The 19,383-nt window shown below is 39.6% G+C and overlaps 1 protein-coding gene across 3 annotated transcripts in view; it reads left to right on the top strand.

The window, feature by feature from the left end:
- BICD2 (BICD cargo adaptor 2) overlaps positions 1–11,554 on the top strand; it is a 160,904-nt gene extending 149,350 nt beyond the window's left edge. Inside the window, exons 7-8 of one of the 3 annotated variants that reach the window (XM_060239804.1) lie at positions 5,757–5,967; positions 9,370–11,554. In XM_060239804.1, coding sequence (XP_060095787.1) covers positions 5,757–5,967; positions 9,370–9,375 — 217 coding nt within the window. In that variant the 3' untranslated portion in view covers positions 9,376–11,554. Of the gene's footprint in view, positions 1–5,756; positions 7,231–9,369 lie in introns of those variants that run through there. The other 2 variants (XM_060239805.1, XM_060239803.1) reach the window with 2 other exon arrangements.
- Positions 11,555–19,383: the final 7,829 nt, after the last annotated feature.

Genomic DNA, 19,383 nt, shown 5'->3' on the forward strand with positions numbered 1-19,383 from the left:
ATGTGAGCAGTGTTAAAGTAATGGGTATTTTTTTTAAAAAAAACCATTTCTTTTTCAGCATTTGAGAAGAGACTGCAGTAGCATACTATGAGACAGTGACCGTTTTCGCACACAGCTTACCTCGCAGTCACAGTCCTGTTCCCTCCACAGCGTCTGTCGGATTTCCCACCATCTGCGCCGGAGTTACAGGAAGTGCCGTGGCTTTTGCGTAGCAAACATAAACTGGGTTTTAGCGGTTTACGTTTGCTACGCAAAAGCTGCAGCACTTCCTGTAATTTTGGTGGGAAATCAAATCAATCCTGTTCCCTGCGGAGGGAACAGGATTGTGACTGCGAGGTGAGCTGTGTGCGAAAACGGTCAGTGACTTGTTCTCCAATAGTGTTGAATTGTGAGAAAGTATTACCTTTGAAGAGAAGTGCATTAGTTTTATTTTTCTAGTTAAGGAGGAAAGGGTGCAGACATTGGTAACATTTGAAGGAAACTCATTTTGTCTCAGACTGAAATCTGAGGAGTTTATTGCTGTGTTTCCCAGGAAAGGATATTTTTGACACTCAGGACCTCCCTGCATTTTTCTGTTAGAACATCAGACTTTGTATAATTGTGACCTCTCATGTTTGAGACAGTGAATGATGATCTAATTGCTACTGATACTTGGAAATAAAAATTGTGGAGCTTTCTACATTTTATTTAAGCTGATATCTTAAGTATGCATACAAGGAAGTAAGTCTTATTAAACTATAAGCAGCAAATTTCTGAGTAAAGCTTCTTTTAGTAATTCTGATTAAATGGGCAATGCTTCTGAGAACAGGAGTAGAAGATTAACCTCCAGGAGGGCCTGGTCTTCCTTGGGCTGAGGAAGATACCTAGCACATTTTATTATTTGCTTCCATGAGATGTTTCGGTAGATCTGGGTGGTTTTGCAGGGAAATCTGCATCTGGGACCTACGGTACCTTTTGGCATCCCTACTAATTGAGGTTTAAGTAGCTGAAAGTATCTGCAAAGGATTTAATGATCTCCCCCCATCCCCTATTTTACTGCACTTCACTGCTTTTTTGGAGAAATTATTGCAAGTATTATGAGTGAAGCTATAAAGTAGTCCTTGAGAATGATTTATGGCAATTGACACATTTAAGATCATGTATGATATTTAGGCCATAGTTAAAACACCAACAGTAAAATGTTCTGGGATTAATTAACCATTTTACAAGCACATGATAGAGTTAAAATTATTAAAATTATTGTTACTGATTTTATTGGTATCAATATTATATGTATTTTGTTTTTATGTTGTACATTGCCCAGAGCCTGGCACTAGCCAGGATGGGCGATTCATCAAGAATGATGATGATGATGATGATGATAATGTATGAATATATATAACACGTAGTCCTTTTTAATAAGTAATGTTCATGCCGATATACTTTTGAAACTGATTTAGCCTGGATACATTACCCTCTAACAGTTTTAAGATAATAATTTAGTTACAGCTGTATGAATTTAAACTTGCCTCATTGTCATCCTTTCAAGTTTCCCTCCTCCTATACCCATAAAAATTTAAAAATTTATGCTATGTTTCTTATATAAAACATGGTACATTAATAATGTTCCTTAAATTCTGATCATCCTGGTTAATTACTAGACGTCAGAATGTGATAACACCAAAGTTTTAGAAGTACACTATTTGTTTAGTTTATTGGAGTCATTAAATAGAAAAATGTTCAAAACCTTAACAAAATGCATGTTATCTTACATTTGGCCTCTTTAATGATACAATAGTTTAAAAAGCTAGTTTTGCTTACAGCATGAGAAGCCATTGAAGGAAAAACATTCTAACCACTGAAAAAGCTGCACATCTGTAAGGAATTCCTTAACTCTGTATAAATAGCAACCAGAGTACACAGTGCAGATGCCAGTGGAGAAGAGGGAGCTTAGCTCTGGCAACCTTCAGGCATGCTGTAAAATAGTCCCTTTTACCCCTCACTAAAAACTCCCAGGCATCCTATTAGATCATGCCTGCTTCTCATAGACACCAGGTTTCTCCTGGCAGTCACAGCTAATATGTGTGCAAGAAACCAGTGTAGTTGGGGTGAAAAGAAGTTAGGAATGTTAGACTGTGGGAAAGCAATCCAGTGCAGATATGCTTCTCTCCCAGTGCTTCCCATGATTGAAGATTTTCCCTGTTTCTCTGTACAAGCCAGATAATATCTACTTTCTCAGCTGGAAAAATGGAAGAAATCAGGCAAGGGGGGGGGGGGGTGATCATGGGTATAATTTGAGAAACACAATCTTGTATGACACATACCATGCTATATAGCATATTTCATTGCTGAGCAAACCCAGCCTGCAGTTTAATTTGAATTCATGACAATACCTAATCTTAGATTTTTTTTAAAAAAAACCTGCATGACAGGCTTTTTTGTAGAAGTACCATAGAATACTGCATTCACAAACACACAAGGAATGTCTTTAAAATGTAAAACATATACAGTAACCTTGGAGATATACAGTGACGCTCATGACGAAGCATATGTTATAAATGTGATATAATTTCCTCCAGTTTGTCATATTGCTATGCTCCTATCCCATTTAGTGGCACACAGTCTTTGACAAGAAAAGACTTGAGTAATAGCAAGCTGAATGGCAATGTGAATAGCCTGTTGCGTGGGAAGCTTGTACTCTCTTTCCTGCCATGCTCTTGTTTCTGCAGGCTTCTCAGGTTCTTTTTAGGAGCAATCAAGAAGAAATGCACATTGGTTTTCCTCTTAGATTTTAAAGCAACATTTATCCAGTGGGAATATAAGTAGTTGACTGGGAGGTTTCAATTTCCTCTGGGGAAAGAAATAGGTGGTTGTTTAACACTACAGGAGTAGAAAAGGTAGGCTTCCCAACCCTTCCGCCCTAGCGGGGGACCCCAGGATTTCCAGCCTCTTCCCCTACTCCCCCAAAAAATGGAAGCGGGGGGAGGGGGGAAACAGCGCCAAGGAGCGTGGCGAGCCGCCCCATCTCGGAGCGGGCGACACCGCTGCGCTACTGCCGCCTCTTCTCCGCTTCACCGTAGCTGCACCTTCGAGATGGGCTCAGGCTGAGCCCATCTCGGAGGAGCAGCTAAGATGAAGCGGAGAAGAGGCGGCGGCAGCTCAGCAGCATTGCCCGCTCCGCCTCTGAGGTAAAATCAGAGAAGGGGAGGGTGGAGGCAGGCCAGGAGCATGGCGAGCCGCGAATCTGGGTCCTTCTAGGACCCGGACTCGCGGCTCGCCACACTCCTCGCCTGCCTCCACTCTCCCCTTCTCTGATTTCACCTCAGAGGTGGAGCGGGTGACGCCGCTCCGCCTCTGAGGTGAAATCAGAGAAGGGGAGGGTGGAGGTTAGGAAGGCATTTAAAAAGTTGTGAGGTCCCTTTAATTGTGATGGACAGAACTTCCTTTGGAGTTCAATTGTGCTTGCTCCTAGCTCCACCCCAGTGTCTCCTGGCTCCACCCCCCAAAGTCTCCTGGCTCCACCCCCCAAAGTCCCCAGATATTTCTGGAATTGGACTTGGCAACCCTAAGAAAAGGAGCTTTGGGCCCATGATTGTTCTAAGCTTTGAATTTCAGGAATGTACTCTGTAGCAGAATATGATCATGTATCAGTGATGTCACCATTCTCCTTTTGGACCCAGGACAATTTATAACATGCTGGTAGTTTAAAGAGGGTAGTGATGTCTGTCCAAAATAGAAGAGCTAGATTTGAGTCCAATAGAACCTTAGAGACCAAGATTTTCAGGGTATAAACTTTCAAGAGTCAAAGCTCCTTTTGTCAGATACAGTTTTTTGTTTTTTTTTAAATCCGCTGAAGGGAACTTTGAATCTTGAAATCTCCCCAAAGTCCTGTTGGTCTTGATGATGCTACTGGGACTCTAGTCTAACTCTTACAACATCAGACTCTGCAGCTGAAGAGTTCTATTGTGTGTCAAGTACTGAGAGTCTGATAAATCCTTGCTGCTATCCCTGAATTGTCACTCCCCTTTTAGTACTGGGCCCTGACACACAATTTGGGTAGCTGGGGAGGAGGCTGACATCACAGCAGGCCTCTTTGAAGCATGCCTGCAGTGAGATATCACATGCTTAATTTTTGAAGGGGAAGAAGTTATGGGGCTTTCAGATGTGCCTCTCTAATCTGTAAGTCTTTCCTTCAAAATGACTGGCTGTGATTCCTCAGTGGTGAGGGAATAGCAGAATGTTTAGCTCAAAGCCATTCTCATATTCTAGTTCTAGGATAAAACACTGGTATTAAGGAGGGGCTTGTATAGATGCTTGTGTGTGTAAGTTTTATATAAAATATGAAAAGGGTTTATATAAAATATTATAGTTGCCTTCTGGAAAGGAAAGGTCAATAAACAGTAATTACAGTGTTGTTGTGCTAAATAATGAGCAAGTTCAGTGTTTATAACTGTTCTTTAAAAATGCTACAGCAATACCTGTGACACTGTTAAGCCCTAAAGGTAAAGAACAGTAGCTAAGAGGAAAATTAAATTGTACTTCAGGTCCTGATCTGGGTAGCCCAAGCAAGCCTGATCTCATTGGATCTTGGAAGCTAGGCAGGGCCAGCCCTGGCAAGTACTTGGATGGGAGACCTCCAAAGGAATACCAGGGTTGAGACGTAGAGGCAGGCATATCAAGCCACCTCTATGAAACATGTCCAAGCACCAGTAGGGATCACCAGAAGTCACCATGTCTTCCAGGCACACACAAAAAATAAAATAAATTGTACTTCAGGATACACTGATAAAGAGAAAAATTCAGTAGTGGAATGACTGTATTATGAGACCTATAATATGCAAGGTGTTTGCTGGTGATCACCAAACTTTCCATCTTTTCCTTCTCCCCAGCAGTCTTTTCTGATCCCAGGAAAGTTTATTCCCAAAGCTGCAAGACTTGCATGAAGTAAGAGTCATGTGGGTTGGGAGGCTGTAGTGAGGTGGGTGAACAGGCTGAAATAGCTTCTTTCTCTGCCTTCTGTGAGAAGAAGTGTCTGAAGAAGTGTGCATGCACACGAAAGCTTATGTTCTGAATAAAACTAAGTTGGTCTTAAAGGTACAATTGACTCCTGTTTTGTTCTACTACTTCAAATCAACACGGCTACCTATTTGGTTCTGTGAGCAGAGTTCTGCTGATGGAGAGGAAGTAGGGAACTTTTTCACCCCTTCCCTCTCCCCAATACCGCCTCCCAATTTGCATGGCTCCATGCAGGTCTCACAGTCCTAGGATAATAAACTTTCCTGAAGTGAGAGAGAGCTGTTGTAGAGAGGGAAAAACTGTGAAGATTGGTGGGGGGTTTTGCATTATTTGTGCTGGATCCAGCCAAGGTTTTATATTTTTGTAATATTTATAATAGGATTTAGAGTTTAATTTCACTTATAAATTTATGATAAACTTTTCACTTATGATAAATTTATAATCTACTGTAGCAGAAGACTTAAGGCCATTTTAGATATGTTTTTTGAGATTATACCTATTCTGTACGATTTCAGACTGTGTGGGTGGAAGGTTAAACATTGGATACCATTCTGTGTCAAAACTGCCCCTTGTGAAAAGTTTCTGCCCTAGAAACCTAGACTTTTGGACACAATTGTTTTGGAATCAGATAATCTTGGGTAATGTATACAAATAGACACCATCCATGTACTGAGAATCAACCTGTACAGGGACTGTTACTCTTGCAACTTTTGGACTCTAGGTGATGTATTTTGTCACTTTAAAGTGTTTTCATATTGCAGATGCGATGAATACGTCACCCAGCTGGATGAAATGCAACGCCAGCTCGCTGCAGCCGAAGATGAGAAGAAGACTTTGAACTCCTTGCTCCGCATGGCCATTCAGCAGAAGCTGGCCTTGACCCAGCGCCTTGAGCATCTTGAGCTGGATCATGAGCAAGCCAAAAGGGTGCGCACAAAATCCACTTCCAAAGCCAAGAGTAGTAACCCCAGTGTAAGTCATATACGATCCTGCGGAGACAGATCTGAAGGGTCTGTGCTTAATAACCAGGTCTTTTGCAGTGAGAAATATAAGATCTGTTGTGACTAAGGAGGCAGGTAAAAGGACATAAATGTGTATCTAACGTTTGTGCTGTTCAGTGTCAGCATAAATCCCCACTATTTTAATGTTGCAGTGATGAGTGGATTTGTACTAGTTTGTTGTTAAACCATGTAATACAGGTTGTATTATAGTGGTCTTAACTGTAACTGATTCGCAAGCATGGGGTAGGGGTAATGCTGTTAACCAGTTAAGCAGTGGAAAAGTCCTTGGCTGTTTCCACAAGGAGGGAGCATGGTTTTGCTGTCTTATGGGTAAGTATTAAAAGTGCACACCTGGTGCATCTGGTGTTATTAACTGTAGCTTGTATAGCACAAATGTGATTCTTTCCCCTGGGTTATAGGCATGCTTCATAGTAGAGATAATATCTCTGACAATGAGCATCACTTTATCTAATACATTTGAGAAGTGGTGAAATGCATCACTTGTAATTAGGTGCATAACCTGGGCATGGAGAGACTTCGAAAACCAGATGCCAGTTAAAACTTGCTGCGGTGGCAAGTGGGTTGCTTTGTATTATCAAGGTTCAGAAGCTTCAAAAGTCAAAAGAACTTGAGGGAGATTAGATTTTGAGATCCTCTGAAATGCTTATTTTTTCTGCTCAGCTTCAGAGGACTAACCTATAGAAAATTGCACACACACGATATGCAATATTATTCATTCTGGAGTGATACTTAATGCTAAAAGTAAACAAAATCAGGATCTCAGCACTTCAGAAAAGTTATGCGGTGGGATAGTAGCATCTACTGCAAAGATTTTTGTGGTTGCATGTTGTTTCTGGCCGTATAATGCTCGGGTAGAAGATATATTACACACTAGGCATTGTTCAGCCAAAATTAAGCTGCAAAGTCTGTTGATTTCAGTGAGAGACTTAAAGATGAGCTGAACTATCTCTGATTGATTGCAATCAGTGGACTTCATTGTTATTATGCTATCTACACGGTATATGTGTACATGCTTAATTGGAATATGTAATAGTATTGTCAAGTTGCAATGCGGTTCCTCTTACCTTTCAGTATTAAGGCTTAGTAGCATAGCTTTACAGAGCTCTGACTTTGTTTTAAGCAAAACAAAACAACAAAATATATTGCATTTCTTATGCAAGCACATGTTTCACAGGGCTCTACATTCTAGGCACAGGAAATTATATAACCAGTTTATTATTGCTGATACATAATTATGAAGTAGGTTAGATATATGTATTTTTTAAAAAAAATACTTTGTCCACCATTGAACTTTTAAGGGACCTTTTTGCCACTTAACTTCAATATGTTATGAATAAGAATAATAAAAAGTGTACTTCATAATTGGTGCCTATAAAAGCAGTAATGATACAAGACTTGGGGAGGTAATGATGCTTTTAAAATTGTGATAAATTTAAAGAGCACAATAAGGCATATTTCTGTGAAAAAGGAACAAAACAAAAAGATACAAAAGTGCCTAGTGTCGATCTTCATTTTAATGTAAAGCCCTGTTCATTTTGTACTCTTTTCAAATAATGTGTGGTTAGAATATTAGTAGGAAGTAATGCAGGACTGCACAGCTGTGACTACTGATAGTAGTTCATTCCTGCCCTTCCCCCATCCCTCCAAGCCATGCTAATAATAATCTTGGTGTTATACTGCCTCATCTCACATTACCATTTCTTTTGTAGATGATCAGCAGTTTGCTTTCTCTGTATTGCCGCTCTGCCTATAAAGTAGTTAAGGGGTATAGTAGTGTTACTGTAAGGTGATAAGGGGCACTCCTCCATATTTCCTAGTAGAGGAAAACATATGGTGCTTGGACCTCTCAAGAAATTGGAAGCCCGCCCCCCATCTGCGAAAAGAAACCTGAGAATCTTGCATCTAGAAAGTTATAACTGCTGATATTTCTGTTTAAATGTAGAGAGATTATGAACAATGTGGGTCTAATGCATTACTAAAGAGTCATAGGAGAGAGTTGGTTTCTTTTCTTTAAAAATTAGGTTGTTTAGTGTCAGAAAGGCAGGCTCTGTATGCCTCACTTATTACTGCCTTTGCAAGAAATGCTGTATTCTCTGGAATTTGAGCTTTAATATTACTTTGTAGCAGGTTTTGATGTTTTTTAGAAGCATACCTTTTAACAGTGTTCAATCCTGCTTTGTTCCTCTTTGCTGCAAAATAACCCCAAAAAGGCCTTTTTAACTCCTCTCCATTCTTGCATTGTCTCTGATTTTTTTTAAAACAAAATGTCTGTGAGAGGGAAAATAACTAGGCATTTAGAATGCCTATGCTCCACTTGAACCAAGCATCTCTTTTTTGCTTCCAAATTAATGGGGAGCTGTTAATACAATGCTAACTGTATCCTTTTTTTTTCTGGTGGTGCTCCTAGCGCAGAGTACTCAGAGTTAAAAAGGAAGTTTTAATAAATGGATTGCATTGGCAAGTTTTCAAGTTAATTGAAAAAAATTGGGAAGTGTCAGTGTTGTTTAAGAGTAGCTGTGTCCTATCAGTAGTCCACTCATTACTGCACTACAAGAGTTTGCCACAGGTTTGCTTATGGTTTTCATCATCATCTCTGTGTTCTTTATACACAAAGGAGTGCGGTCAAATAAGCTCTTGTGCCATTTTATGCTTGGAAACTGGACAAGTAGCCATGCTCGTTGGATCCCATCTTGGAGCAATGCTGCTGCACTCTTAATGTTTTGTAGCAGCTGTATGGTTCCAATTGGTTTTAGTCCTTGGTATAGAAAGAGAAAGTCAGAATAATCTCAAAAAAAGGTGAATTGCTGCATTTGTTGTCTAGATTTGGATTCCAGATGTTCAGAGTTTGTAAGCTTTGTCAGCTTCTTAAAACTAACTTTTGTTGATATATAAAAGGGTTTGCTTTTTTGGGGTTGGGAAGCAGCATGGAAAACTTACTAAGCCATCACCTACTTCTGCGAGCAGGACTTTCCTCATGAATGGTTCACTATTCTCTGCATTGGCTGGCATGTTACACTGACCTGCATGTTTCTGGAGAACCTACAGCTTCATTGATAACTTCTCTTGCCTACTCTGTGCTGTCTACTTTTGCTTGAGCAGCAGAGCTTGTTTCAGGACTTGTAAGGAACTTTCTTCCTGTAGAGCTTTTGCTAACCAGCAAGTGCATTGAAGCATTGTTTTCAGATGCTTGGAAAGCACACTCAAGCTAAGATGGCTGCCTGACTTTGACAACTAACAGCCCCTCAGCTGACTAATGTGCTATGGACTTTTAGTTCTTAAATTGAAACATAATGACCAAGCTTTTTGAAAAATCTCTAATGTTATTATTTTTTTTTTACTTTCCACTTTTCAGCTGTAGAGTAGTTCCTGGAGAAGACCATTGCAACTGTGCAACTTCGTATCTTAGCCTGTGGTGATAACCCATTGCACAAAGAGTGGAAACCACTGATAATGACCCCCCCCCCCTTTTAAAGCAAAGCCACACAATTTTCAATCCGCTTTCAGCTTGGGCTTTTTAAAAATTTCCTTTTTTGGCAAATTATGTCTGGATACAAAAAAAAAGCTTTACACCCTTAAGTGCTGCTGCAGGAAGAAACCTTACAAATGCTGAAGGAAACCTACTTCATAATGTAATAATTGCCATGGCGGCTCACTCTGGCCTGCTAGAAATGTTCCGATGGGTATTTAATTTCCTTAGAGCATTCATTTTTTTTAAAAAAAAAAGTCTGTTTAAACCTGTGCACTTTTAATATTTTGATATTTACTTTCTTTTTATTCTTTTTGTAGAAGAGTTTATATATTAAAAAATCCAGTGATTTATGTTAATAATTTCCCTCCAGTTTGGATTTGTGCTTTGATGGTTTCTATTGTTTTCCATTTGCATTTGGCAGAGTTATATATTATCTTGGTTTTGCTCTACACTGTGTTTAAAAAAAGAACTTCAAAACAATCTGTGGGTTCTGTTAAAGTATATATGTGCTGGGAGCCAGCAGCTTGCTTTCTCTGCTCAGTTTTTTAATTATAAAATGTTAAGCTTTATCTGTTTTTAAATTACTGATTTTAACTGCCATGTTAATTGAGAAATCCAGGGTATTCAAATTCTGGGGTTTTTTCATATTGTATTATTATTCTTAGGAATAGTTCAATGTAACAAGAAGAAAACTTGACTTTGCTCTGGTTAAAACAGTGATAGGCACTTGAAAAAATTTAGTGTTACCTATAAATTCCAGAATGTCTGGGTTTTAGGAAGATGTTACAACGTATGATTGGTTAACAGAATTTTGTACAACAATATCACTTAAATTCCAAATTGGAATTGTTTTTGTTACTACTTTGTTTTATTGTGCCAAATTGTGGTACATTCTAAGAAGACAAATTCTAAAGTTGTCAGTGATGGGGTGTTCTATTTCAGCGCCTTTGTGTTGTTTAATTGTTGCCAGTAGTGCCTTTCATAATTTTAAGGGAGAGCGTAGGCTAGTTTAGTCTGTCCAAGAAGAAAGAAACAGTGGTTTTGGAACCAAGGGATCCATATGGAGCAATAAGTGCAAAATGAACTCCCCTATCGCACATTTTTTTAATGGCTAGACCAACTATAGAGATGATATATGCGCAAATTGTAAAAAATTCTGTTAGTCAATGATACTTCATCCTGCAAATCCTTGCAAATTCAGGGGCTTAAAAGAAAAAAAATATTAAATGAAACCTGATTTATACTTTGTGAACCAAATGGATTTTATTGAACAAAATAATAAGCAAAATGTATTAACGCATTTGTGGTTGCAGTACAGAGGATGTTTGGGGATTTTTGGTGTTCTGGTAGCTGTATGGTGGTGGATCCAGTTTAACCATAGTATTGTTTGCAAATGTGAAGAAGACGAAGAGGACAACATTTAATATTTTTCTCTTGCATGTTATATCTAATCATTGTAATTTCAGGAAACAGAAACTGAAATGTGCCTCAACAAGATGTACCTGCTTGTTGTGGTGCTAATTGTTGAGGCTACTTGGAATGATTAAATTGGTACTTCAGGGGGAGGGGCTTCCTCCTTTTTAAAAAAAAAGTAAAAATTGTAATAATAATGTCATGGGGAAGAGATTTCTGTTTGCTGGAAAAAAACCTTTATAATTCCTAGAAGTGGGGACTTATATTTTCATCTTTTGGTTACAGTATTGATGCATATTATGTTTAAAATTACATCTCTATGTGGGTATTTATTTGAAATGTCAAAGTACTGTATTATGTTTTTATGTGCATTACCTTTTAGTGGTGGATTGGTCTCCATTTTATTGTTATATGCATGTACCTTTTGCCAAGTAACCTTTACACAGACCTGGAAAAAAGTGGATGTAATTGCTTAAAAGAAAGATGTGGAAGCTGATTAAGGGATACTCTGTGTTAATTTGATAACTTTAGGATGTGTAGAAGGCAAAAAAAATGTTAATTCCAAATTAATCCAAAAAAGCGTGGGTTGTATAGGAAAGCAATCTACCTATGTAAAGGTAGTCACATTGGCAGTATCAATAAAGGAGAAAGAAGACGTTATGTCTGGTTTATTTTTGGATTATTTTACCATAAATAAAAATATGATCAACATATCAGACTTGAAAACCCACCCTACCCGCGACAGCTAGAGTCCAGGTAATATGTACCAATTTCCTGCCTCTTAGACCACCACCTGCCTGCATCCAGTGCTTGGGCCTTTTCTATATATGTATATGTAAACATTTTAATATTTTAACATATTTCAGTTCCCTTTATTTATTTTGATTTATATCCCGCCCTTCCTGCAAAGCAGGCTCAGGGTGGCAGGTTCCATCAGAAGGTTAAACATTAAAACAACATTAAAATTCACAGTATAAAAAAATACAGACTTATGCCTCAACAGTCATAACCATTCAGGTCCAGAAGTCCATCAGATTCCAAGATTGCTGGGGATGGGAAGGCTTAAAAGAAGGTAATGTCTGCGGCCTCAACTGAAGGCCTGGTGGAAGAGCTCTGTTTTGCAGGCCCTGTGAAATTGCAACAGGTCCCACAGGACCCCCTGATCTCCACAGAAAGCTCATTCCACCAGGCAGGGACCATGCCCGAAAAAGCCCTAGCCCTAGTCGAGGCAAGTCAGATGTCTCTGGGGCTGAGGGCCACCAGGAGATGTTGAATCGCTGATCTTAGAAACCTGCGGGGCTTATATGGGGAGAGGTGGTCCCAAAAGTATGCTGGCTCCTGGCCATAGAGAGCTTTAAAGCTAAGTAGCAGCACCTTGAAATAGATCCGGTACTGTCGGCAGCCGGTGCAGTTCGCACAGTGCAGGATGGATCTATGCCTGCATAGACAATGAGGTCAACATCCATGCAGCTGTGTTCTGTACCAAGTGGAGTTTCCAGATAAGACTCAAAGGCAGCCCCACATAGAGAGAGCCTTTCACGGACTCTTTACACATCATGGGCATGTTCTAGCCAGCCATTTTAAGTCCTAATGATTTCAGTGGGATAAATTAATTTAAAAGTATTTACACACACACACATATATATATATATTCTCCATATAGATTGGAAAACAAAAGTAACACCTTCAAATGCAGAAGTGAAATAGAAAAGTACAAGAAAGTGGTTCAAAAATAGGGTTGTATACCACATGACCCACAATATGAGAAAAATATATGATGAGCATACGGTTATCAACAAAGTTCAATGTAACACTAACAGTTTTATAATTAGAAAGTACATACAGTAGAAACTGATTCGCAGGATAACACATCAAAAGAACAAACAGGTAGATTACCAGCTAAACTCCATTTTGACTCCATCAGAATGTTGTCTTGTTTATTCAGAATTTGTAATTGTAAAGACAGCCACCAATTCAAAACAAGAAACAAAAAAGAGATCCCTCATCAGTGCTATAGAAGATGCAACATGACATCAGCTATCATGCAAAACCATGGTTAAAACTAGTTGTAGGTACAGTTACCTATTTATGGACCACTTCACTAGGTAGAATCATTTAGGGTTCAGCAACCCAAGATTTTAAGCCATATTTATAACCATGTTTTTGTTTTTCTATCAAGTCATATCTGAGTTATGGTGTCCCCATGTGGTTTTCAAGGCAAGAGAGATTCAGAGGTGCTTTGTCATTGCCTTTCTCTGCCTCATGATCCTGGTATTCCTTAGTGGTCTCCCAAATACTGTTCAGGGCCGACCCTCCTTAGCTTCTGAAATTGACAAAATAAGGGTAGCCTTGGTATGTTAGCCTTAAGCATGGTTTTGTGTGCTGTACAAACATAGACATCCTAGTTTAATGCTGGTTTGTTTCCTTGTCGCTGCTTCACTATAATACAGGTCAAGGAACATACCAAATTTGTATGGGGGTGGGGACTGAAAGTAATGAAATCAGCATTTTCCAAAGGAAACAGGAATTGAATGATCATCTGTGAACCAAATCCTACTTTTACAAATGAACCCTTGTTTTGCATTGTATCTAAACTCTCCATGGCAGTCCTGGGAGTGTTACTGTGCAGTGTTTCAAATGATCCTTAGAAAGAGGATCACAATGTAAGATAAGGAAAAAGTAGATAATTTAACTAAGTTTACAGCTAGAATAAAGGCTGAGTACATTATAAACACCCTTTGGCACACTGCAATTTTTAATGATCTGTGATATTTCATTGCATAGTTAATACTTTTCTATATAATGCTTCTATACATGAGCATATGATACCACTTCACAAGCATCTGAGTAGATTACCAAAAGTTATTGCTTGAGTAGACCTTGAACAATTAAGATGCCATGACTGGTTAGTGTGTAGTCGTTAACACTGGAGGACTGTAATCTGGAGAACTGGGTTTGCTTCCCCATTTTTCCATGAGGCCTGCTGGGTAATCTTCAGCCAGTCACAATTCTTCCAGAACTCTCAGCCCCTCCTACGTCACAAAGTGCCTGTTTGGGAGAGGAAGGGAAGGCCATTATAAGCTGCTTTGAGACTCCTTAGGGTAGAGAAAAGCGGGGCATAAGAACCAACCTCTATCAGATTTAATAAAAATGCAAAATAATAAATACTGAAACAGTCTTTCCTGTAATAGGAGAAACACTATTCCTTGAAATTATTATATTTTAAAGAGTTATAGCTTCAGAAAGACACCTTGCACTTCCTCCTTTAATTTTATTTATTTATTTCTCAGATTTATATCCCACCCTCCCCACCAAAGCAGGCTCAGAGTGGCTAACAACAGTCAAACTAAAACAATAAAACAGTAAATAAACAATTAAAATTTTAACAATTAATTAATACCAATTAAATAATATTAAAACAGTTTAAAACGATTTAAAACAATTCTGGTGCTAGTGTTTAAGAGTACCTTCCGTTCTACTAGAGAGTTCACAGTGGCGTACAGGGTGGTGATCCCATTTTAAATGAGCAGTGATGGCTGCCAGCTTAATCTAGGTGTAGAATTCTCAAATGAATCTCTCTCTGGCACAAGCTCAGCTTGCAGAAAAATAAATTTGCTTACAAACTTACAGAATTCAGTTTCATTTCCTAAAACAGTATCAAGCAAAAGTTTCTACAATTCATGAATGTACTCTTAAGTACAAAGGAAACACCTGGAGATGCTGTATGGAAATTTCACAAAAAATTCCTAGTTCCCACAAAGTCACTCAAAGTCCATATGAAAGTTTCAAATGTAGATGAAATTCCAACTTGAGCTTACAAAGCTTACTCCAGGAACGCTAGTTTTTAACCAAAGGATTTCTCACTCAACAGTTCCACCAGCTCAGGATAGTGTTTCACAGATGAGTTTCCTCAGTAGTTGTTCCTTAGCAAACTTCAAAAATGTTACAGCGTTCACAATCCAATGTACAACATAGAATTCTCAAATGAATCTCTCTCTGGCACAAGCTCAGGTACACTAATCTAGGTGTGGGACATGAACACTAACTTTCCTAGTCTGTCACTGTATTCATTACACCACATTGTTTCTTTCTTTGAATTTATATTCTCTATACAGTCATCTATCGAAATCCTGCTTCTGTTTATTCATACACAAGCCTGTAATTTATATTTTCTCTGTAGGATTTGCCAAACTGCTGTGCTACATGCCTAATGAAATTACCAAATAGTTATAACCAGTTGCCCATAATACTGTGTACATGAACAATGAAAATAGGTAGGATATATTAGCTGTGAGGTTTTTTTAACTTTAGTAATCTTTGTTAAATTTAAGATAAAAAAAAATTCCTGCCCTTTGGAATGCAACACATACAGTTTCCAATTTTATTCCCCTCTCAATGTATTTCATGCTGCAGCACTACACCATAATGATCACAAATAAGATTTTAGAATAGCAACACATTTCAAAAAATGCATCAGTTAAATAATAATAAGATATTGGATTTATATCCTGCCCTCTACTCCGAAGAGTCTCAGAGCAGCTAACAATCTCCTTTACCTTCCTCCCCCACAACAGACACCCTGTGAGGCAGGTAGGGCTGGAGAGGGCTCTCACAGCAGCTGCCCTTTCAAGGACAACCTCTGCCAGAGCTATGGCTGACCCAAGGCCATGCCAGCAGGTGCAAGTGGAGGAGTGGGGAATCAAACCCAGTTCTCCCAGATAAGAGTCCGCACTCTTAACCACTACACCAAACTGGCTCTCCATAATAATAATACATTCAGTGAAATAATATATTCAGTTAAATGTTTAGTCCGTATCTACTGTTCTAATGATTTAAAAAAGCAATTATCTCTAAAGAAATGCTTTAATTTTTTTTTTAAAAAACACCCCTTTCTATATTTAATTAGGCATATCTGTTTTACACAAAGCAACATGTTTCCTCATTCCTCTGATTTGGTCTTCATGAGAAATGTTAGTTTTCCATATATCAAGTGGTGGTTCTAAAATGGGGGCTTAAGCTTGTAACCTTGGCACAGGGTGGAAGTTCTAGGTTGACAGATGATGCCCTTTTTAATCTTGAAGGGATGGAACCTTCTTTCTTTGAATTTATATTCTCTATACAGTCATCTATCGAAATCCTGCTTGTGTTTATTCATACACAAGCCTGTAATAGGGAGTTGCCCAAAAAGACCGCCACAACCACATTTAACTTTAAAAGGGGTAAATTCTCTGAGATGAGGAGGCATGTGAGGAGGAAACTGAAAGGAATGGTAAATACGGTCAAAACCCTTGGGGAAGCTTGGAGACTATTTAAAACTATAATCCTAGAAGCTCAGATAAAATACATACCACAAGTTAGGAAAGGCACAAACAGGTATAAGAAGAGGCCAGCATGGTTAACAAACAAAGTAATGGAAGCTGTAAAAGGTAAGAAGGACTCCTTTAAGCGGTGGAAAACCAGTCCAAGTGAGATTAATAAAAGGGAACACAGGCAGTGGCAAATCAAATGCAAGACTGTGATCAGGCAGGCAAAAAGGGACTATGAGGAGCATATTGCAAAAAACATAAAGACCAACAATAAAAATTTCTTCAAATATATTAGAAGTAGGAAACCAGCCAGGGAAGCAGTGGGGCCCTTGGATGACCATGGGGTAAAAGAATTACTGAAGGAGGATGGGGAAATGGCTGAGAAGCTGAATGCATTTTTTGCCTCCGTCTTCACCGTGGAAGATGAGAAGTGTTTGCCCGCCCCAGAACCACTAATATTGGAAGGGGTGTTGAAAGACCTGAGTCAGATTGAGGTGACAAAAAAGGAGGTCCTACAACTGATAGACAAATTAAAAACTAATAAGTCACCGGGTCCGGATGGCATACATCCGAGAGTTCTGAAAGAACTCAAAGTTGAACTTGTGGATCTTCTAACAAAAATCTGTAATCTTTCATTGAAATCTGCCTCTGTTCCTGAGGACTGGAAGGTAGCAAATGTCACCCCCATCTTTAAAAAGGGTTCCAGAGGAGATCCAGGAAATTACAGGCCAGTCAATCTGACTTCAATACCGGGAAAGTTGGTAGAAACCATTATCAAGGACAGAATGAGTAGGCACATTGATGAACACAGGTTATTGAGGAAGACTCAGCATGGGTTCTGTAAGGGAAGATCTTGCCTCACTAACCTGTTACATTTCTTTGAGGGGGTAAACAAACTTGTGGACAAAGGAGACCCGATAGATGTTGTTTACCTTGACTTCCAGAAAGCTTTTGATAAAGTTCCTCATCAAAGGCTCCTTAGAAAGCTTGAGAGTCATGGAGTAAAAGGACAGGTCCTCTTGTGGATCAAAAACTGGCTGAGTAATAGGAAGCAGAGAGTGAGTATAAATGGGCAGTCTTCGCAGTGGAGGACGGTAAGCAGTGGGGTGCCACAGGGCTCGGTACTGGGTCCCATGCTCTTTAACTTGTTCATAAATGATTTAGAGTTGGGAGTGAGCAGTGAAGTGGCCAAATTTGCAGATGACACTAAATTGTTCAGGGTGGTGAGAACCAGAGAGGATTGTGAGGAACTCCAAAGGGATCTGTTGAGGCTGGGTGAGTGGGCGTCAACGTGGCAGATGCGGTTCAATGTGGCCAAGTGCAAAGTAATGCACATTGGGGCCAAGAATCCCAGTTACAAATACAAGTTGATGGGGTGTGAACTGGCAGAGACTGACCAAGAGAGAGATCTTGGGGTCGTGGTAGATAATTCACTGAAAATGTCAAGGCAGTGTGCGTTTGCAATAAAAAAGGCCAACGCCATGCTGGGAATTATTAGGAAGGGAACTGAAAACAAATCAGCCAGTATCATAATGCCCCTGTATAAATCGATGCTGCGGTCTCATTTGGAGTACTGTGTGCAGTTCTGGTCGCCGCACCTCAAAAAGGATATTATAGCATTGGAGAAAGTTCAGAAAAGGGCAACTAGAATGATTAAAGGGCTGGAACACCTTCCTTATGAAGAAAGGTTGAAACGCTTCGGGCTCTTTAGCTTGGAGAAACGTCGACTGAGGGGTGACATGATAGAGGTTTACAAGATAATGCATGGGATGGAGAAAGTAGAGAAAGAAGTACTTTTCTCCCTTTCTCACAATACGAGAACTCGTCGGCATTCGATGAAATTGCTGAGCAGACAGGTTAAAACGGATAAAAGGAAGTACTTCTTCACCCAAAGGGTGATTAACATGTGGAATTCACTGCCACAGGAGGTGGTGGCGGCCACAAGCATGGCCACCTTCAAGAGGGGGTTAGATAAAAATATGGAGCAGAGGTCCATCAGTGGCTATTAGCCACAGTGTGTATGTGTGTGTGTGTGTGTGTGTGTGTGTGTATATATATATATATATATATATATATATATATATATATATTTGGCCGCTGTGTGACACAGAATGTTGGACTGGATGGGCCATTGGGCTCATCTAACATGGCTTCTCTTATGTTCTTATGTTCTCCTGCTCCTGCCTGTCATGACCAATCTGCAATTTAATGCTGAGCATTTGTTGCCTGGCTGTAGGGGCACCTCAGGTGAAAGAAGAGGGGGAAAAGATTGGATTATAGTGCAATTGTTGTTATGAGAGGATGATTGCGTCTACAATAACTAGGCCTGAGCCTTCAGACTGCTGAGTTCCTTCTCTGTCTTGCTAATTTTGTGGACTGCTGGAGTTAGGTGCCTTTTTCTGTTCAGCTAGGCAATGGAAAGAATATGAATTTTTCTAGCACACATCCATGACTAGAAAAGAAAGATGGCAGCAGTGCTGCCTTCTCTGTTACAGAGCTCCTCAGGCAGCAGGATTAATTTTAGGAGTGTAAGCTTGGCCACTTAGAATTAAAACAGTCATTTGTCATGGACCATTTCCTGCTCAGAAACAATTCATGCTGCTGCCAGGACAATATGAAAGTGGTCAAACCATAGGGAGAGAAGCTGCAAACTGAAAGCAGAATGGACTTGCATCTTTCTCTGCCTTCCTCTAGGAGACTCCTAGGAATTCTAGAAAGCCAGTGCTGGAGGTTGAAAGAGTCTTCTGCACAGCTGTTCCCCATCTTTTTTCTTCTGCTGGAGGAGTAACAGTGGTACAGCAAGTTTTCCATTTTCATTAGAAGGAAGAAGCCATTTTGCTGAATTCCTTTTCCTCCCTGCAGTTGTCCATTCTTCGTGGCATTTTGCCCATGATGAGCCTTTCTTGATTCCCAGCATTAACTGTTCAGGGATCTTAACAAAACTACTTGGGAGAATGGGAAGGTGGGTAAGGGGGTTACATATCACTGATCGCCTTCTGCTTGTGGTGTGTAGGATCCAGGCTACAGTATGGGTGGTGCTACGAAGTTCCTGTTCCATCAAATCATCCAACTACCATTGCCTGTATAAGTAATCTGAAATAAGTAGACTTAAACCTAGTTTATTTACTTGTCATTCTGTGGACAGATGTTTAGATATAAAGTAGTCCAGCATAATAGC

This window comes from Heteronotia binoei, chromosome 5 (genome assembly GCF_032191835.1).
Source record: "Heteronotia binoei isolate CCM8104 ecotype False Entrance Well chromosome 5, APGP_CSIRO_Hbin_v1, whole genome shotgun sequence".
In the NCBI taxonomy this organism is placed as follows: domain Eukaryota; kingdom Metazoa; phylum Chordata; class Lepidosauria; order Squamata; family Gekkonidae; genus Heteronotia; species Heteronotia binoei.